The 16,558-nt window shown below is 54.8% G+C and overlaps 1 protein-coding gene across 1 annotated transcript; it reads right to left on the bottom strand.

Moving 5' to 3' along the window:
- Nucleotides 1-679: 679 nt before the first annotated feature.
- Nucleotides 680-16,000, bottom strand: RPS6KL1 (ribosomal protein S6 kinase like 1). The gene is made up of 13 exons (XM_087819122.1): nt 15,968-16,000; nt 14,895-14,974; nt 14,746-14,807; nt 14,361-14,648; nt 12,973-13,097; nt 11,962-12,054; nt 5,242-5,289; nt 4,722-4,854; nt 3,552-4,142; nt 3,041-3,130; nt 2,790-2,872; nt 1,289-1,384; nt 680-979 (listed from the first exon to the last, which is right to left on the bottom strand). The coding sequence occupies exons 4-13, from the start codon at nt 14,623-14,625 to the stop codon at nt 869-871; spliced, it is 1,635 nt and encodes a 544-aa protein (XP_087675248.1). The 5' UTR covers nt 14,626-14,648; nt 14,746-14,807; nt 14,895-14,974; nt 15,968-16,000; the 3' UTR covers nt 680-868.
- Between the last annotated feature and the right edge of the window lie 558 nt (nt 16,001-16,558).

Raw genomic sequence — 16,558 nt, 5'->3', positions numbered from 1 at the left:
GGTCTCTCAAGTCCATGGGGCAGGCTCCCCTTTCTCTACCCCATGGACTAGCTGGGGAGGGGAGCTCTTTATTCTGTTTCCAAAATTGCTCTAATTGGCAAAGGTGTGCATTCCACCCTCTCCCCTCCTCTTTATCCTAATCCTCCCTCCCCTCCCCCCTTTTCCTTTTGCTCTTCAAAGTCTGAAATTTCAAGATAGGGGGGATGGTCAGGAGAGGCAGTGGATCACCCACCCTGTCCCCAACCTCAGTCCATGCCCACCACAGACTTCGTCCCTGTTCCCCCAGCCTCCCCACCCCCTGCAGGAGGAGTCTGATAGAAGAGGCCACTAGTTACATGGCTAAGGTATCAGCCAGGCAGCCTTGGTTTGAGTCCACTAAGCCAGCGGATCAGTATCCTGAGGTAAGTTCCCAGAGATGTCCCAAGTCGGGCACAACATGGCAGGTAGCGAGTAGTTCAGAGCTAGTATGACAGAAGGCACCCTTTAATGGGGTAGGTCTGTGTTCAGGGTTCAAGGTGTGCACTCAGTAGGTATCTGTTGACTGAAGGGTGGAGGAAGGATGGGTGGAGGGGCCCAAGCTGCCTAGCAGGGTGAGATCTGTCCTGTCCCTTCCCCTTAGCAGTGACTAGAAAGGGTTTCTCTAAGAGCTTGCTGGGAGACTCCCTAGGCCCCTCCTCAGCAGTGGTGGTGATTGCTTCTGAGGCCCAAGGGAGGGGTCAAAGCAGGAAAGGCAGGTGACCTGCATCCTGCATTCTTTGCCGAAGGCCACTGATTAGAGAGGTCAGCTCGGGGTGACAGGATGACAGGAGAAAAGAAGAGAGAAGATCCAGACCAGTCCAGCTACTTCCACTGCCCACTCCACCCCCATTTACCCCACCAGTTTGCTCCACTGGATAGTACTGAAGAAGGGGTGGGACTTGAGTCTGTTGACACCGCCTCCTCCAGTGCCCAGGCGCCTGCTGGGATCAAACTGCAGTAGCTGTGGAGAAAGGCCCAGTCAGCGCCTGGCAGGCCTGCCTAGCCCCATTGCTGAGGCACAGCCTGACCTCCAGGGACTTGCCACCATGGCCCTGGGGGTCCATTCTCTGCCAGCCCAGCCCAGCCCATAGAAACCCCCGTTTTACCCTGGGGCACACTGGTGGTGGTTGGCTGCCAACATAGAAATTTGTGACCTCTGCACCCACATCAGCAGTCTAGTAGCAGCACCCTTGTTCACACACAGGGTTCTCCCCTCCCAGCACCCACCCTCAGGCCAAGGAGCCACATCCTCTAGGCCGGCTGACCTCACCTCAGTCAGCAGGGAGGCCGCTGGGCGACTGAGCCACTCGGGCAGCTGGAGCTGGGTGTGGGGCTGGATTCCCGAGGGGTGGCTCTGGGACAGGGCCTGGGAAGACACAGGAAGGGGCCTCTGAGGAGGCAACCCCAGGAAAGTGTACACTCCAGCGGCAGCCAGGATTTTATTTTTCCCTGTGTCACATTCTATGGGGGTGATGACCATGTAGATCGCTGCCTTCTGCTTTGGATCTACTGTATGCCAGACCGCTAATGCCTGACAGCCATTCTCCACACTGCACAACCACCCTCACAGCACATATAAGTATCCGCATTTGAAAGACATGAAGCCAGCTGAGAGAGGTGAAGGGACTGATGCTGAGGTCAGGATTTAAACCCAGGTCCCCCTGGCTTCAAGCTTGCTAGAAGCATTGCTTTTGGGTCGCAATCAGGGCAGGCATTTCAGGAAAAGTATTGAAACTTATCTCCTTACAGAAAAAAAATCTCCATGGGCCACTCATTTGACAGCAGACCATGGCATGCTACCGCCAGGGCCAAGGCAGGGCTGCAGTAAAGGAAGGCGGCAGGACCTCTCTGCACTCCAGAGGATGCAGCTTTGGAGAGCAGAGAGGCCTGTCTGGAGGCCAGGAGGAGCTGCAAGAAGTGGCCAAGTGGAAGGCCAGAAGCCCCAGGCTAGGGAGGTGGTAGGAGACCGAGAGGAGAGAGCCACTCTGTGGGGTGTTTGCAGCCAGGGCTCTGAGAGGCCCTGCGCTATGGGACAAAAGCAGGAGGGAGCCATGGTGGACTGCTCAGATCCGGGCTTCAGGTCTCACTGCATCTGCCCTGGCCATTTCCTGCTTAAATACAGTTTGGCCTTTCCCTTGCTATCTGATCTAACCAGCCCCAGGTGCAATGCTGAGCTCATCGGGGGTGGACAGAGGGCAGAGGCTGCCATCCTGAGTAAGGGTGTTTGCAGGGGGAACAGCTCTTGGCTGACCCAGGCTGGATGGACAGCTGCTGGTCTGGATCCCAGAGGCCCTCTCTCCTGTTCCTTAGTCAAAGTCTGGGAGTTGCAGCCCAGAAGGCTGTGGGGAGTGGGAAGTGAGCAGTGGGGAGAAGAGGCTGAGGGGATGACCCAGGTGCTGTTCAGGGGAGAAGGGCTGTGTCAAATTTCACCCTTCTTCCAGACCCAGGCCCAGGCACTCTCTTCCAGAAACTGCCCTGACCATCCCAACTCAGCTCTCATCCATGTAAGCTGACAGTCTCACAAGCTATAGCTACTCATATGGTGGGGGTACTGTGTCTACAGCCTGAGTGGCAGTGGCTCCCTGTCTCTCTCATGGCCTGTGGGGGTCAGCTGGGGACGGGGCAGCTGTGCTGGCAGGATACCTAACCCCATGACCAGGTTTTGCGGAACCAGGCAGCCTCAGCCCAGACACTGGCTGGTTGGATTAAGCCCAGGCCATCCCGCCCTCAGTGACTCCTACCAGAGCTCCATACCCTGCCCAGCTACTCACCGTTCCAGTCAGCAATTCATATAGTAGGGACCCAAAGCTCCACCAGTCACAGGCTTCAGTCGGCTCAGAAATCCCACCCACCTCTGAGGGAGCAAGAACACAAATGTCCCAACCTTACCCAAGGCAGGTCTCCCCTCTACCCATCCTACCCAGACACAGCTCATCCCCTCTGTCACCCTCAGCCCCACCCCAGGCTCAACCCACACAAAGGCCCCCAAGGTCTAGGGCGCAGGCCCTCCCTTCCTTCTTGCCTGGGGCACTGTAGAGGTTGTCCAACGCCTCCCTGCAGCACTGGGGCTCCACTTCTGACCACTGGCCAAAATACGTGAGCCGAATGTGACCTTCCCGTCCAGTGTGTGCGCAGGGGGATGGAATGGGGACAAAAATTGCAGTTAGTCATTGTCAAGCAGCTGGCATTGGGGAGGGGATTCCAGGACTTCCCCCAACAGGCACAAGGCAGGAGCCATTGGCCTGGCTAAGCACGGCCTCCCTAGGGGCATGGAGCCGAGGCCCAGGGACAACTGGGTATTCACAGGAGCTGCTGCCCTGGACTCCTGGGGGCGAAGGGGCTTGTTTCCCAGACTCCACCTTGGAGAGTCCTGTATGAAAAGGCTGGGGGGAGGCAGGGGAAGAGCAGGTAACCTCCGCCAACCCCGACCTGAGGGTGCTCTCCTTCTCTGTCTTAGGCTTTGGGGGCCCCCACCTGAGCAGTGGGGTTGGGGAGGGCAGCCTACTCCCCTTCCCCCAGGCCTGGGCACCTACCTGCCTGGTCCAGGAGCAGGTTCCGGGGATTGAGGTCCCGGCACAGCACCCCCTGCTCATGCAGTGCCTCCAGGGCCACCAGGGTCTCAGCGGCCCACTGCTTCACCTGCTCCTCCCTCACACTCCAGGCGGCCCCGCCAGACGCTGAGGGGCAGCTCTGACTGCCACCGCGGCCACAGCGCCCCAGCACCCGGCCGGCACCCTCTCGAACCCAAGGGAGCCCCCGAGGGGAACCCGTGTCTGAGTTCTGGCCAGGTCCTTGCTGGGACTGGAGGCGCAGGCGGCTGCTTGGGGCCTTTGGAAGGTCCAAGGAGCAGGAAGTGCTGGTCCTGGCTGAGGGTTTGCCTTCAGCCTCTGTCTGGGGTCTGATGGGTGGGGCCTCCCTGGCCAGGGAAAGGCTCCAACAAGTCCAAGGAGACTCCAGGGGCACTGTGTCCTGCAGGCGGGTGTGGCCTGGCAGCGGCAGCACTGAGGTCCGGAGGCTGAGGCGAGAGTTGAGCTGAGCCTTCATCCCCTCCAGGCTGGAGCCAGACCTGATCCCAGACTGTTGGGGGCGCGCCTGGGAGAGCAGGTGGGACCAGAGCGTGCCTCCTGGGCCATGCGGAAGGTGAGGCGAGCATGGGGACAGGAGAAGAAGAGCATGGACACCAGGGCGCTGTCCCATCTTGCCGACCCTCTGCCTTGGGCATGGACCCCCTGCCTTCCAGGTCCTAGCCTCTGTTCCTCCCTCCCGGAGCCTTAACCTAGTGACCTCTCCTTCCTCTCACCCACCTAAAGAGGACTCCCAACCTGGGACAAGGTAGGTGCTTAAACCCTACGGAGGTGTAAATTATTGTTAATGCCCTTGGTTTGGGTGGGGGTTTTCCAGTGTTCAATATATTATACACACACACACATAATTTTAATTTTTAGGGAGAATAGTACAATAAAATGTACTGTTTCTTTGGCCACTCTGAGGGATGGGCACAGACTAAAAAAATGAAAAGAGCCAAGGCTGAAGAAAATGGTGACAAAGGGGACTTCTGCATAAATGCCCTCTCGCCAGGATGTGAACATCCTCCCCAGGACGTCCCCTGCCCCTCAGCACCACACAGAGACCCACAACAGCCTGGTCTGCCATCATCCCCAGCAAGACCGGATCCCCTGGTCTGGTCCCAAAGGCCACCTCACCTTGCACATGTTCTAGGTGCAGGAAGATGGAGTCCTCACTCATGAAGTACCTCAGCAGCTTGGTCATGTAGGGGACACCATGCGGGATGATGGTGAGCCGCTCCCGACTCGCCATGTGACATCTGGACAGGCTCTAGGGAGGGGGCAGGGCAGGCAGATCAGCTGAGGACAGGCCAGAGGCTGCTCTGTTAGGGGACGTCAGAGCCCCAGCTTTGGGGACAACTGGATGAGGGGTAGAAGCCACCCTGAGGAGCAACTGCCTCCACCCAGTTCCTGCCCTGGCTCTCACCCCTGTCTCTGCCGTGGCATCCAGGTCCTCCACCTTCCCGGCCAAGGAGGAGGTAGTGTGTGTGTGTGCCAGGGAGGCCGGGGGTATGCTCAGGAGCAGGACAAAGTGGCTTTTGGATTTGGAGGGAGCATGAGCTTCAGATACAGTTCTTAGTAGTAGGGGGTTTCCCAAAGAGCTCTGAGAAAAGTCCCAAGGGGAATATAGAATGGAAGGGGGCTGGGCGGCACCTGCCTTCACCACGAAGGTCCCTCCAGTCACTGGATCCTGGACCAGCTGCACCTGCCAAGGTCCAGAAGGCACTGGTCAAGGCACATGCTAGTTTCCAGGCTCCATGGCTCTAACCCCAGCTCTCAGGTTCCTCCACTGGGGCCCTAGGGGCAGGCAGGAAGGGCAGGCCCAGAAACTGACATCAATCCTGTCCTGCTCATCCACCTTCCTTAGACCTGCAGTTCTTAGCCACCTCCTCCAGGAAGCCTTCCAAACCCTCAGGTTGGGCTGGGGCCCTAATCTGTCTCCAATGCTCTCCACGGTCACCCTTAGGGGAACCTTATCACACTGTATCTAATTTCCTGTCTCCCCACTGCACTGTGAGCTCTATTTCCAGGGCACACATGCATGGTGAGTGGTCCACCCTGCAAGGTCTGAGGGTGTCACAGATGGAAAGGGCCTGAGAGCCAGTTGCCTCCTCTGATCTTTTATTTTACAGGTGAAAAAGCTGAGGCTCTGAGTGTGGCCCCAGGCTACCCATGGGCCAAGCAGAGCCCAGAGCACCAGGCTTGGAGTGCTCTTTCAGGTCTCTCTCTCCCTGCCGCCCTTATTAATTTATTAAAAAATATATCTTTATTAATTTTAGAGAGAGGAAGGGGAGGGGGGAGAGAGAGATATAGAAACATCAGTGATGAGAGTCATCACTGATCACCTGCCTACTGCACACCCCCAACTGAGGATCGAGCATGCCACCCGGGCATGTGCCCTGACCGGGAATCGAACTGTGATCTCCTGGATCCTAGGTCGATGCTCAAGCACTGAGCCACGCCCGGCCAGGCCCACCCCCTTCTTTTAAATAGTTGTTCTCTCTGGAGGCTGTCTCTGGAGAGCAGCCCACTTCTCCTGTTGGTTTTGGTTTAGAGGCAGCAGTCTGCTAGTCACTGGGGCAGGGCCTTGTATGAAGTTGGGCCCTTGACTCTTCTCATGGAGGGCAGGAAAGCAGAAAACTCAGCCCAGATGAGGGGCACGTGGGGACAAGACCACTTGGTGGTGCTGTGATCCTTGGCAGTTGGCCAGCCCAACAGATACTCCCCTTGGTGGTGGGTGCGAGCCAGGTCCTAAGGCCAGGCCACTGGGCAGTGGAGCCTGCAGCCTCAGGTTGAGGCTGGGTTTAGATCTTGGGCAAGTGAATTGACTTTCTCATCTACCAAAGAGTAATTACAAATGCCCCTCTCAGTCATCACTGGTTTGTTGAGGCCATAAATGGGAGGGCCCTTTGTGAATCTAAAGGTGGTGAGAATGCCAGTTATCACACTTGCCAAGACACATCACCTCTCTGAACCTTCTCTGAATTTTCTTAATTGCAAGATGAGGTCATAGCAGTACCCCATCTGGAGGTCATCTGGATTCTATAAAGCAGACAATTCAAGTAGAGCAGCAACCTGTGCCTGCCACAGACACACCCTCAATAATCTGTAGTGATTATTATTATTTTTAATGTTTTTATCAATTTCAGAGAGAGGAAGGAAGAGGGAGAGAGAGAAACATCAATGATGAGAGTAATCATTGATCAGCTGCCTCCTGCACGCCCCCTACTGGGGATCGAGCCTGCAACCAAGGCATGTGCCCTGACTGGGAATTAAACCATGACCTCTGGTTCATGGGTTGACACTCAACCACTGAACCACACTGGGTTGGCTATCATTATTAAGAAACCCCACATTGGCTGTAGAGCACTTACTCTGTGCTAAATACTTTATATAGATTATTTCCTTTTCCCACAGCCCTACTGGGTGAATGTTATTGGTGATCCATTTTATTGATGAAGAAATTGAGGCTCAGAGAGGTTATGTTGCCCATGGTCCAACTCCTAAGAAGTGGTAAAGCCGGGATTTGAATCCAGGCAGGCTGATCCTTGGGCCCTGGGCAATAACTAACTGGGGCACAGTCAGCTGACTTTGGCATGTGCCTTCCCCTCTGGGCCTCAGTGTCCTCATCACCAGTGAAATGAAGGTGGTGGACCAGGTGAGCACCAGGAGCCCTTCGTGCAGTGGGGTTGGGGGGGAGAGTTCCTTCTGACCACCAGAAGACTCTCCTCCAAGAGCCACAGACTGAACCCAGCCTGGCCCCAGCTCCTTGACTAAATCCGTCCAATGTTTGAAAAAGAAAACTCTGGGGTCACTTAGGAGAACAGAGTTTCCCACAAGTACTGACACCAGATAATTCCCCACTGTCCCTTGCCAAGTGGGACTCCCTACCACCTTGTCCTGGGCAAGGCCCAATCATTTACAGAGTCCAAAAACCAGCAGTGAAGGTTGGGGCAGTGAGAAATAAAACTAAATCAGTACACTGAAACACGTGGGTTAAACTACATATGTATTAAAACCTACCCATCTAGAAAGAAATCAAAACATTAACAGTAATTATCTTGGAGGTAGGACGGTGGGGATTTTTTTTTTTTCTGTTTTAAATTTCTTCCTCTTTCAAATTATTTCAAAAGAGTAGCAGAGAGGGCATTTTCCCATTAAACAAGCAAACAAAAAAATCCCCTCTCTTTTGCTCATTGCTACTGGGAACAGAACACTAGCTAGTCACATGACCTTTCTGAACTTGTTTCATTGCCTATGAAACAATTATTAAAATTCGACCCCTGCGCAAGGATGACACGCAAATTCGTGAAGCGTTAAAACTGGAACGATAAAATTTGACACTGTCGAGACTGGCTGGTGTGGCTCAGTTGGTTGAGCACTGTCCCACACACCAGGGGGTCACGGGTTCAATTTGGTCAGGGCGCACGCTGGGGTTGTGGGCCCGATCCCCAGTAGGCGGTGTGAAGGAGGCAGCCGATCGATGTTTCTCTCTCTCTCCCTCTCCTTTCTCTCTCTGAAATCAATAAAAACATATTAAAAAAAGTCATCACTGTCCAGTAGGACTTTTTGCCCTGAAGGAAACTACATCTGCACTGTCCAATATGGAAGCCACGAGCCATGTGTAGCTATCAAGCCCTTCTTGAAATGTGGCTGGTGCATCTGAGAAACATAATACTTAATCTTAATTAAAATAGTCTTGTGTGGCTAGTGACTACGGTATTGGACTGCACAGTGTGATGCTTTTTCCCCACGGTGACTGAAGAGGTTTAATGCACCAGCTTTGCAAACCAGAATGTGCCTTATGAATGTCACGTGAGTATTGCTATTGGGAGCAGTTATGGGTGACTGCTCTCACCTTTTTAAAAAGGGGAAAAAAATTTTTTTTTTTTAAAGGAAACCCTCTGAGTTTTTGGGAAGTGGAGACAATTAAAGCTTTGGTGAAACACATTAACCCGTTCTTTAAAAAATGCCCTAAGTATCAAAATCCCAGGAGGTATCTCTCACAGAGCCAACAAGCCCAAAAGTTTCAAACAGGTTTGCAAAATCCAAGGTCCGCAGAGGCTGAGCACGTGAGCCAAGTGGGCAGGGCAGGGACTGGAGCAAAGCAGAGGGCAGAGCGGAGGGCTGGTGTCCTGTTAAAGAAGGCAGCCCCTCCTCTGCTCCCTGCTGCTTCAAGGGCGTGTGAGCCAGCGTCTCCAGATCTCTCAATTTTTCAGGGGAAGCAAGGTATCTGGACTTCTATATGAAACCTGCCAACTTTTAAATGTTGGTAACTAATACATAAAAACACACACACACACACACACAAAAACCCCACCCGTGTGTTTGAGCCAAAAAAACAAGCGACTTGGATGACCTTTTTCTTCCCCATCCTTGACTTAGGGCCTGGCTCCTGGACTAGGCTCCCAGGCCCCGTGCTCCCTGAGAGCAGGCCCCTGGGCATTCTGGCCAACTGCCTACTGAGTCCCTGACCAACCCGCCTCTGTTCCCTGCCACCCCCCTATGCCTGCCAGTACCTCTTCAGCCCCTAGAGACCCTCTCCCCAGCCCAGTTACCCCTGACAGCTGGGCATCTCGGGGGCACTCAAGGCTTCCTGAGCGGGCCCTCTGCCCCTGCCTGGCTCTGGGCCAGCACTGCCCTCCCGCCTGGATCTGCCTGGGCAGAGCCGTGGAATGGAACGCTACGAGCGCACATCCAGGCCTAGCTGCCGGGACCTGGGCCCAGTGTCCCTAACACCTCTCCTAATTTGGGGAAGTTGGTGTTCCAGGCTTGGGAATGACGCAGGAAAAGGAAGCAGGATCTCAGGAGGGTGGTGGAGTAGGTAAGCTGAATGCCCAAGAAAGGGTAAAAAAGGAAAGGGCACTCTCAAGACAGAACAGTTGCTGTCCATATGCACGGGACTCAGAATACTGGATTCTGAAAATGCTTTGCATATGGGTGACCTGGGGTTAAACAAATTAGGGGAATTCTTTCACAGACTTCCCTCTTAGAAACTCGAGGTGCACATGTGCATCCTAAAAGCTCCGAAAACTCCTATAATTTAAAAAACAAAGTAATTAGTTTAGGAAAACTCCTATAATTTCAACTGGAACTAATTTCACCTGGAACTCCTCTCCGCAACACCCCTGGTTCAGTGGGGTCCCATCTGGGGAAAGGTGGTGGCAGTCACCTCCCCAGCCTGTCCAAGCCGCATGGACTAGTGGGTGGGAGGGCAGGACTGCACAGATGGAAGCTGGCTGGGTCTTGCTGACAGACTGGGGCCCATTCTAGGGACCTGCGAGTAGCAGCTGGAACAAGGCTGGGGGATGTGAAGCCTGCATACCTCCAGACTGGAGTTTGTCACAGCATTTAGAGCCATCAAACATGCATCACATGTTTTAGCTTGTGCCAGGCCTTTCCCCCCAAATTACTTCATTTTAGTTCCCACATCACCCATGGGGAGAGGATCCTCACCCCACTGACAGGTGAGGAAACCGGTGGTCAGAGGGGCGAAGGACTTGCCCTTGGCCGAGCTGTGCTCTGCCCAGGCAGCACTTCATCCTCTGGCGGGTGGGGAAGCGAGCACTGTGGCCTCCAGACCCATCACAATCCCCTGGGAGTGTCTGAATTACAGATTCCTGGCTCAACCCTAGAAATTCTGACTCAAAAGGCCTGGGGTGGGGCCCAGGCGTCTGTAATTTAGGGAGCTCCCAGGTGATTCTGATAAACAACCAGTTTGAAGAACTGCTTTAGTGACTACTCAGGTAGCCCTTGGCTGGGGCAGAGGGCAATCTAATATCGGCTCTGTGGGCGAAAAGGCGGCCACATGCTAAATCTGAAAAGCTCAGGGGAGGCATACGCGGCAGGCCTACAAACCCAGAAACCGAAAGTAACCACATAGGATGGTCTGAACATAAAACTTCCTAACAAAGCGAGTCATGGTGGGTGATCCTGTCCTAGGCCTGTAGCTTCCTTGACACAGTTCAGTCTTTACCTTAAGCAAGCCTAATGTCTTTTTGCATCTAAGATAACATACCTTTGAAATGTCAGAGCAATCTTTCCAGACCCCTCAGGGCACAACTTCCCACTGAATCAGACTGCAGAACCCCTCATTGTTATCTGTTCCCCAAATACCATCCTATTGCTGTAAATGTTACTCATTACCTATCCTGTGCCCTCCAATGTAAAACAAGCATATGTCTACCCATTGTACTTTTTATCCAATCCCAGAGATCCCCCCACCCCACCCCCACCCCGAGTTGCTCTCTCCTGCCTCCCTAATTGATTACCAATGGGTTTTATGTAAACCCCACCCCAGGTCTTCCCCTTTGATTCTGATGCATAAAATAAGTGGTAAAGCCTGGCCAGGCCTGGCTCAGCGGTTGAGCACTGACCTAGGATCCAGGAGATCACCATTTAATTCCGGGTCAGGGCACATGCCTAGGTTGCGGGCTCGATCCGCAGTTGGGGGCGTGCAGGAGGCAGCTGATCAATGACTCTCTCATTGTTGATGTTTCTCTCTCTCTCCCTCTCCCTTCCTCTCTCTGAAATCAATAAAGATATATTTAAATAAATAAAATAAGTGGTAAAACTGCCATTTTTCTGGAGCATTTTCTCAATCCATTGAGATTTCATTTCCCAGCAATTGTCATTTTTGCTCAAATAAACTCATAAAAATTCATACAGGTTTCAATGTTTCTTACGTCGACAGCTCCAATCTCATTTGACTCCACTGTTTGTCCTTCTGATTCCTCCACTCTAATGAGTGTCCCAGGTGTTGGCTGGGATGTCAGTTCCTATCTTCCTGTCTGCCCTGAATTAAGGGAAAAGGTCCCAGATGGGGTCAGGAGGAGGGTGGGGCCTGGGGAGAAAGGGCATAGTGGCCAAGGCCTCGGATGATGCACGGGCCAGTCTGGACACTCTGAGGGAGGTTTCTGGAGATGAGCATCTTCCCGACACAGGAACTTCTTGGCTGTGTTTGGTGAGGAGACTCTTGGCTGCAGCCCCAGGGTGCAGAGTGATTGAGGGGTGGGGACCTGGGGGAACTGGGAGTGAGCCAGGCAGTGTGTGCTGGCCGCATGCCCTGGGCACAGCTTCTCCTGTGGCCTCTGTCTTGAATCTCTGAGGGAGCAGTTTTCTGTGTCTGAGCTGGAGAGCTGTGGGAAGTCGCTGTCTGCCTCTTGGGTTCCCAGTTTCCTTTCCAGGACCTGACTGGTGTGTGCTGGGGTAGGGAGGGATAGGGAGCCAATGGACACAGCTGCTCTCTTCCCCCCTGGACCTCCTGACCCCTTTCCAGCCCCCTCTGAAGGACTAGGGGTAGCTGCTCTTTCTGCCCACCAGTCACCCCCAGTTGCACACACCATCTCCTCCCACACTGCAGGCTCTGCTTACTCACCTTCTCGATGACCCCGACCACCCTGCAGCCCCTCAGCTGCTCCAGGGCAGAGCTCAGTGTGCGGATGGGCCGGAGCCTCAGGCTGCTGAAACCCTGCGGAGGTGGGAGACAGGCCACACAGCCTCAGGACCCAGCCCTCCTCAGCCATGCTTCTCACCAGGCAGTGGGCAGGGCCTCCAGCTGCTAGGGGAGCACAGGGAGAGGGCAAAAATGGGGTATAGTCCAACCTCACCTCACAAGGACAGGCTGAGCAGAGAAGCTGGTCCTGACTTGTCCAGGCTGGCCACACTGCCCTCTTCACTCAGCCCTCGCCCAGCCCTTCTCCAAGGCTCAGAGAGTTATTAAGGCTTCAAAAACCACCCCTTGAAAGCCCAGTTACAGGAGGCAGATGCTACAGGGGTGGGGAAATAACCTGAGAACATGTAGATCTCAGGGAACATGCCTCAAAGACCAAGGCATGTGGCCCAGGCATCTGCCTTGGGGAAAAGTGAGCCTAGGAGGGGTGCATGTGCATGTCTGTGGGCATGAGAAGTGTGTGTGTGTTTTCAATCCCCTCCGAGTGCCAACTGGGTTAAGAAAAGCCATATGGGGACAGCATCTGTGCACATCTATGTATGCATGTATGTATGTGCACACGGGGTATTCATGTCTGCTCCAAATACTCACTGAGGCCCATTCAAACACAAACAGATCTGGAAGCCTTGGAGTGTGTACACATGTGAGCATGTGTATGAGCCATGTGTGAGGGTGGGGAGACGTGTGTGTGTACTCTGTGAGGGCGTGAGACTGGACTGGAGATGATTCACTAAGTGTCTGAAAATGAATGAACGATGGAGGATGTGGGGGAGAGAGGAAGCCAAAAGGAGGGTGGGAGGAGGGGTAGCCCTGGCACACACCGCTGCCAGCCCTGTCCTGCAGCCCAAAATTGGGAACATAGACCACTGGCCTATGGATTGGGGCTCAGCTCTCAGCCCTCAGAGCCCTCAGGCCCTTGGGGAGGGGTCTCCTCACCGTGCCAGGGCTGGCTCCGCTGCCCAGTGTCCTCTGCAGGTGGCAGTTGAAGATCTCCTCTGCCCGCCGCAGGTACTTGGTAATTTTCAGCTTTACAGCCTCACATCGCTCCTTGTTGGGGTCGACTGTGGGGGGGAGGGGGTCACCAGGACCCACCCTTGCCCCCCACCCTGGCCTTGGAGGGCTGTGGTTCCAGCTCCCCTTGCCTGCCCCCTGCTCTCCATAAGACTGAGTGCCTACTTTGACACTGGTCAGCAGATTCTGACCCATATCTGTTCCTGAGCCCCTCCTCTGGGTGGGAGACCAGCAGTGGGGGAGGTGGGAAGAAGGTGGCAGGAGAGGCTGGTAGCTGCGGACACCCTAGCCTACAATACTTTACAGTTGGCACCCACCACCTCTGGCAGCCATCACAGCTGGGGAAGAGACCGAGTGGGGATTTCTGTGTCCATTTTCACAGGAAGAGGCAGAAGCTCCCAGAGAACACGCTTCCTTCATCTCTGATGCCCAGTGTGAAAAAAGCGAGAGTAGGGATCAGGATTGAAGGACAATGGAATTCGCAGGACAGACCTGAAGCCCAGGCACTGAGGAGTCTCAGCAGGAGGGCAGGAAGCACAAATCAGGGCTCAACTCCTACCCTCAGCCTGGCTACCAAGGCCATCTGAGGTCTCACACTGGCCTCCGGCGACCCTCTCCCCCAGCTTGGAAATGCCTTACTTTGCCCTGAACAGGCCTCTCCTCTCACCTCCAGGCTCTGCTGTTCCCTCTCTGGAGAAGTGCCCGACGTTTCAGCTGGACAGTGCTCAGATTAGGGTTTGGACTTGTAGAAAAGCCCCTATGCTGGCCTGGCCTGGACTCAGTTTCCCCCCCTTCACTTCCTCATTGCTCATCACTGAACCTGAGACTATAACTGTCCACCATCAAATCATCAGTCTCCCCCCATTATATGCAAACCCCCAGAGGGCCAGAGCCCAGTCCAGCTCCAGGGCCAGGCCAGCATAGTGGGTTAAGCATACCGCCTCTGGAGCCAAAACTGTTCAAATCCCAGCTTTGCCAATTGATAGATATGGAACCTTAAAAAGGCTATGATACTGCTCTGTGCCTCAGTTTCTCATCTGGAAAATAGGAATAAAAAATAGTTCCTATATACTTGGAGCTACATGGAACAACATATATAGTATCTTCTATTACTGTGAGTCTCAAATGAGTTAATACAGCCCTTGGACCAGTGCCTGGCATATAGGAACTGCTCAATAAACACTAGCTATTATTATTGTCATCCACAGAGGCCTGCAGGCCCTATTCACCCAGCACAGATGGACAGATAAAGAGACGAGCTCCAAGCTGGCCATTCCTCACCAGCCCCTGCCCCTGCTCAGCCTGGCCCTTACCGTGCATGCCTCGTAGCAGAACGTCCACGCCATTCTGGTAGTGGTTGAAGGCTGCCTCGTAGTCCTCACCAACATCGCGCTCCAGGGCCAGCCGGATCTGCGTGGCTGCATCCACCAGGTAGTCTCGCTTGGTCATGTCAGGTGCCCCTGGAGCCACTCTGTTGCGAATCTGCTCTAGGTACAGGCGGGCCTGGGACTGTGCTCGTGAGCAGGGCTCAGGCTCCTGGCCAGGGCCAGGTGGGCACTCGCAGGCCACCAGGCTCATGGCTGCTGCCCTGCAGGTGCAACCTGGGAATGAACAGATGCATTAGGGAGGATCCAGCTGGGAACAACACCCCATCTGCGCTCTGGTTTCTCCACTGAATATTCAGAGACTAACACTCACCTCCGAGGGCTGGAGGATCAGACCTAATGTGGGTAAAGTCCTTTCACTGAGCCAGATCTTTCCTAAGTGGTAGGAATAGAATAATAACACACTTGGGGTTCCTTCCTTCAATTCAAATTCAGTTCAACAAGTATTTCTTGATTACTTACTATGTGTTGAGCATTGAGAGAGCTGAAAATATTCGTGATCCAGAGCTGCCTTCATGCATGGGCATAGAGCAAACCCATGTCTGTTACACAATAAACATATGGAGGTCACACACTCTGAGGTCCAGGCAGGGGCCTTGAGCTCAAAGGCCATTCCTCACACTTTCCTCCATCCCGCCCATTCTCCCCTCGCTGCTCCTCCTACAGGAATCTCATTTATCCTTTACAATTCAGCTCCAAACAGAATGGACTGCCCCTGCTGTGTTTCCCTTAGTGCTGAGGTCAGTGTGGTCAGAAATGGGGACCTTCCCACAAGGCCCAGCACAGAGCTGGGCACAAAGCCAGGCCTTAAGGCCTGTGGGCAAATGAAATGACTGGGTGGCAGATTTGGATGGAGTTAGAGGAAGGAGGGCAGGGCCTACCCAGCCCTAGGGAAGGAATTCCTCTGAAACCGGGAGGCCACGTGGCCTTCAAAGACCTGACAGCAGCTCCTTCCTGAGCGGTGTGCGACACAAGTGTCCAAAGGGACAGAGAAGTGGCTGCAGCAAAGGAAAGGGCTCAGAGAGAGGCCAGCAGTGCTGCAGGGGCACCTTTGCTCTCTCAGGCCCCACTGGGAAGGGGCAGGGCCTGAACTTCCAACCCCAGGCTATGCCTGCCTCTGTAGAAAATGGGAGGAGAGAACAGGATGGAGAGGGGGGCGGGAAGGGAAGGGAAACCCACATCCCAGGGCCAGGGGGAAGCTGCACCCTGGCCAGGATGCGGCCAGGAGGTGGAGGGAGGGACCCGGTCCCGCCGCCCCATCCGGGACATGCAGCCTTGAGGCCCGTGTTGGGCGTGCCGATGGGCTAGGCTGCTCGAGTCAGGTCCCGGCTTCCGGGGCCGCCCCGCCGGGCCGGGCCCCGCGGGGCAGAGCCGCATGACCGCACCTGGACACAGAAAGCGGCGTGTCCAGCCCGTGAGTCCCGGGCCCGCCAGAGGCCCCGCCCCGCCGGGGTCAGGCCGAGGAAGCCGGGCGGGGCAGTGAGAGGAGGGGCGCCCTTGTGTGGGTGCAGCGACGAGCGGGGCGAACACCGTACCTGCCGGAGCCAGGAGCTCGGTCCGCGCGGCCGCGGCGCTGCCACCGCCCCTCCAGCTCCGCGCGCCGCGCGCCGCTGCGCACCCGGGACCGCGGCCCTGCGCCCTCCAGCCAGGTGCGGGCTCCCCGCCGGGCGCAGCCAGCCATTGGCCGCAGATGAGCTCAGCCTCTCGCCGTTAGAATAAACCACCAATCAGCGCCCGGCTCGGCTCCTGCGGGGCCTAAGTCGCAGCGTGGGCGGCGCGCAGGGCGAGGGGGCGGAGCTGGGAGGGGGTGGGGTCAAGGGCCTCTGCCTGCTTTGTTCCCGGGTGTACCCCAAGTGCGCAGAACGGCGTCTGGCGCACCTGCGTTGCTCAGTAATATTTGCTGAGTGAATGAATGAGCTTTGAAAAATGTGGAGTTAACCAACAGAAGTGTTTTTGAAGAGGGCAGCGGAGGATGTTGTGGGCGAAAAACATGTATAAATTCTTCAACAGGTCAAGGGAGGAAATAACATCGGCACCTCAGAGGGCATAGAATCATCTGATAAAAATTTAACACTCAAGCACAATACGGACAAGCTCTTTACTTACCAACATCTAAACAAACTCAT

Source organism: Miniopterus natalensis, chromosome 1 (assembly GCF_054644295.1).
Source record: "Miniopterus natalensis isolate mMinNat1 chromosome 1, mMinNat1.hap1, whole genome shotgun sequence".
Taxonomy (NCBI): domain Eukaryota; kingdom Metazoa; phylum Chordata; class Mammalia; order Chiroptera; family Miniopteridae; genus Miniopterus; species Miniopterus natalensis.
Note: the sequence above shows the minus strand (reverse complement) of the source record. Positions and strands in the feature narration are given on the sequence as shown.

Bases quoted from the DNA above. Each gene is read 5' to 3' on its own strand.
- RPS6KL1 (XM_087819122.1), bottom strand. From the start codon at position 14,625: ATGAGCCTGGTGGCCTGCGAGTGCCCACCTGGCCCTGGCCAGGAGCCT. The intron at 5,290-11,961 runs GTGAGTAAGCAG...GGACCTTGGCAG, and splicing joins TGGTCGGGGTCATCGAGAAG to GTGCAGCTGGTCCAGGATCC. The intron at 4,143-4,721 runs GTGAGGTGGCCT...CGCATGGCCCAG, and splicing joins GCACCTAGAACATGTGCAAG to GAGGCACGCTCTGGTCCCAC.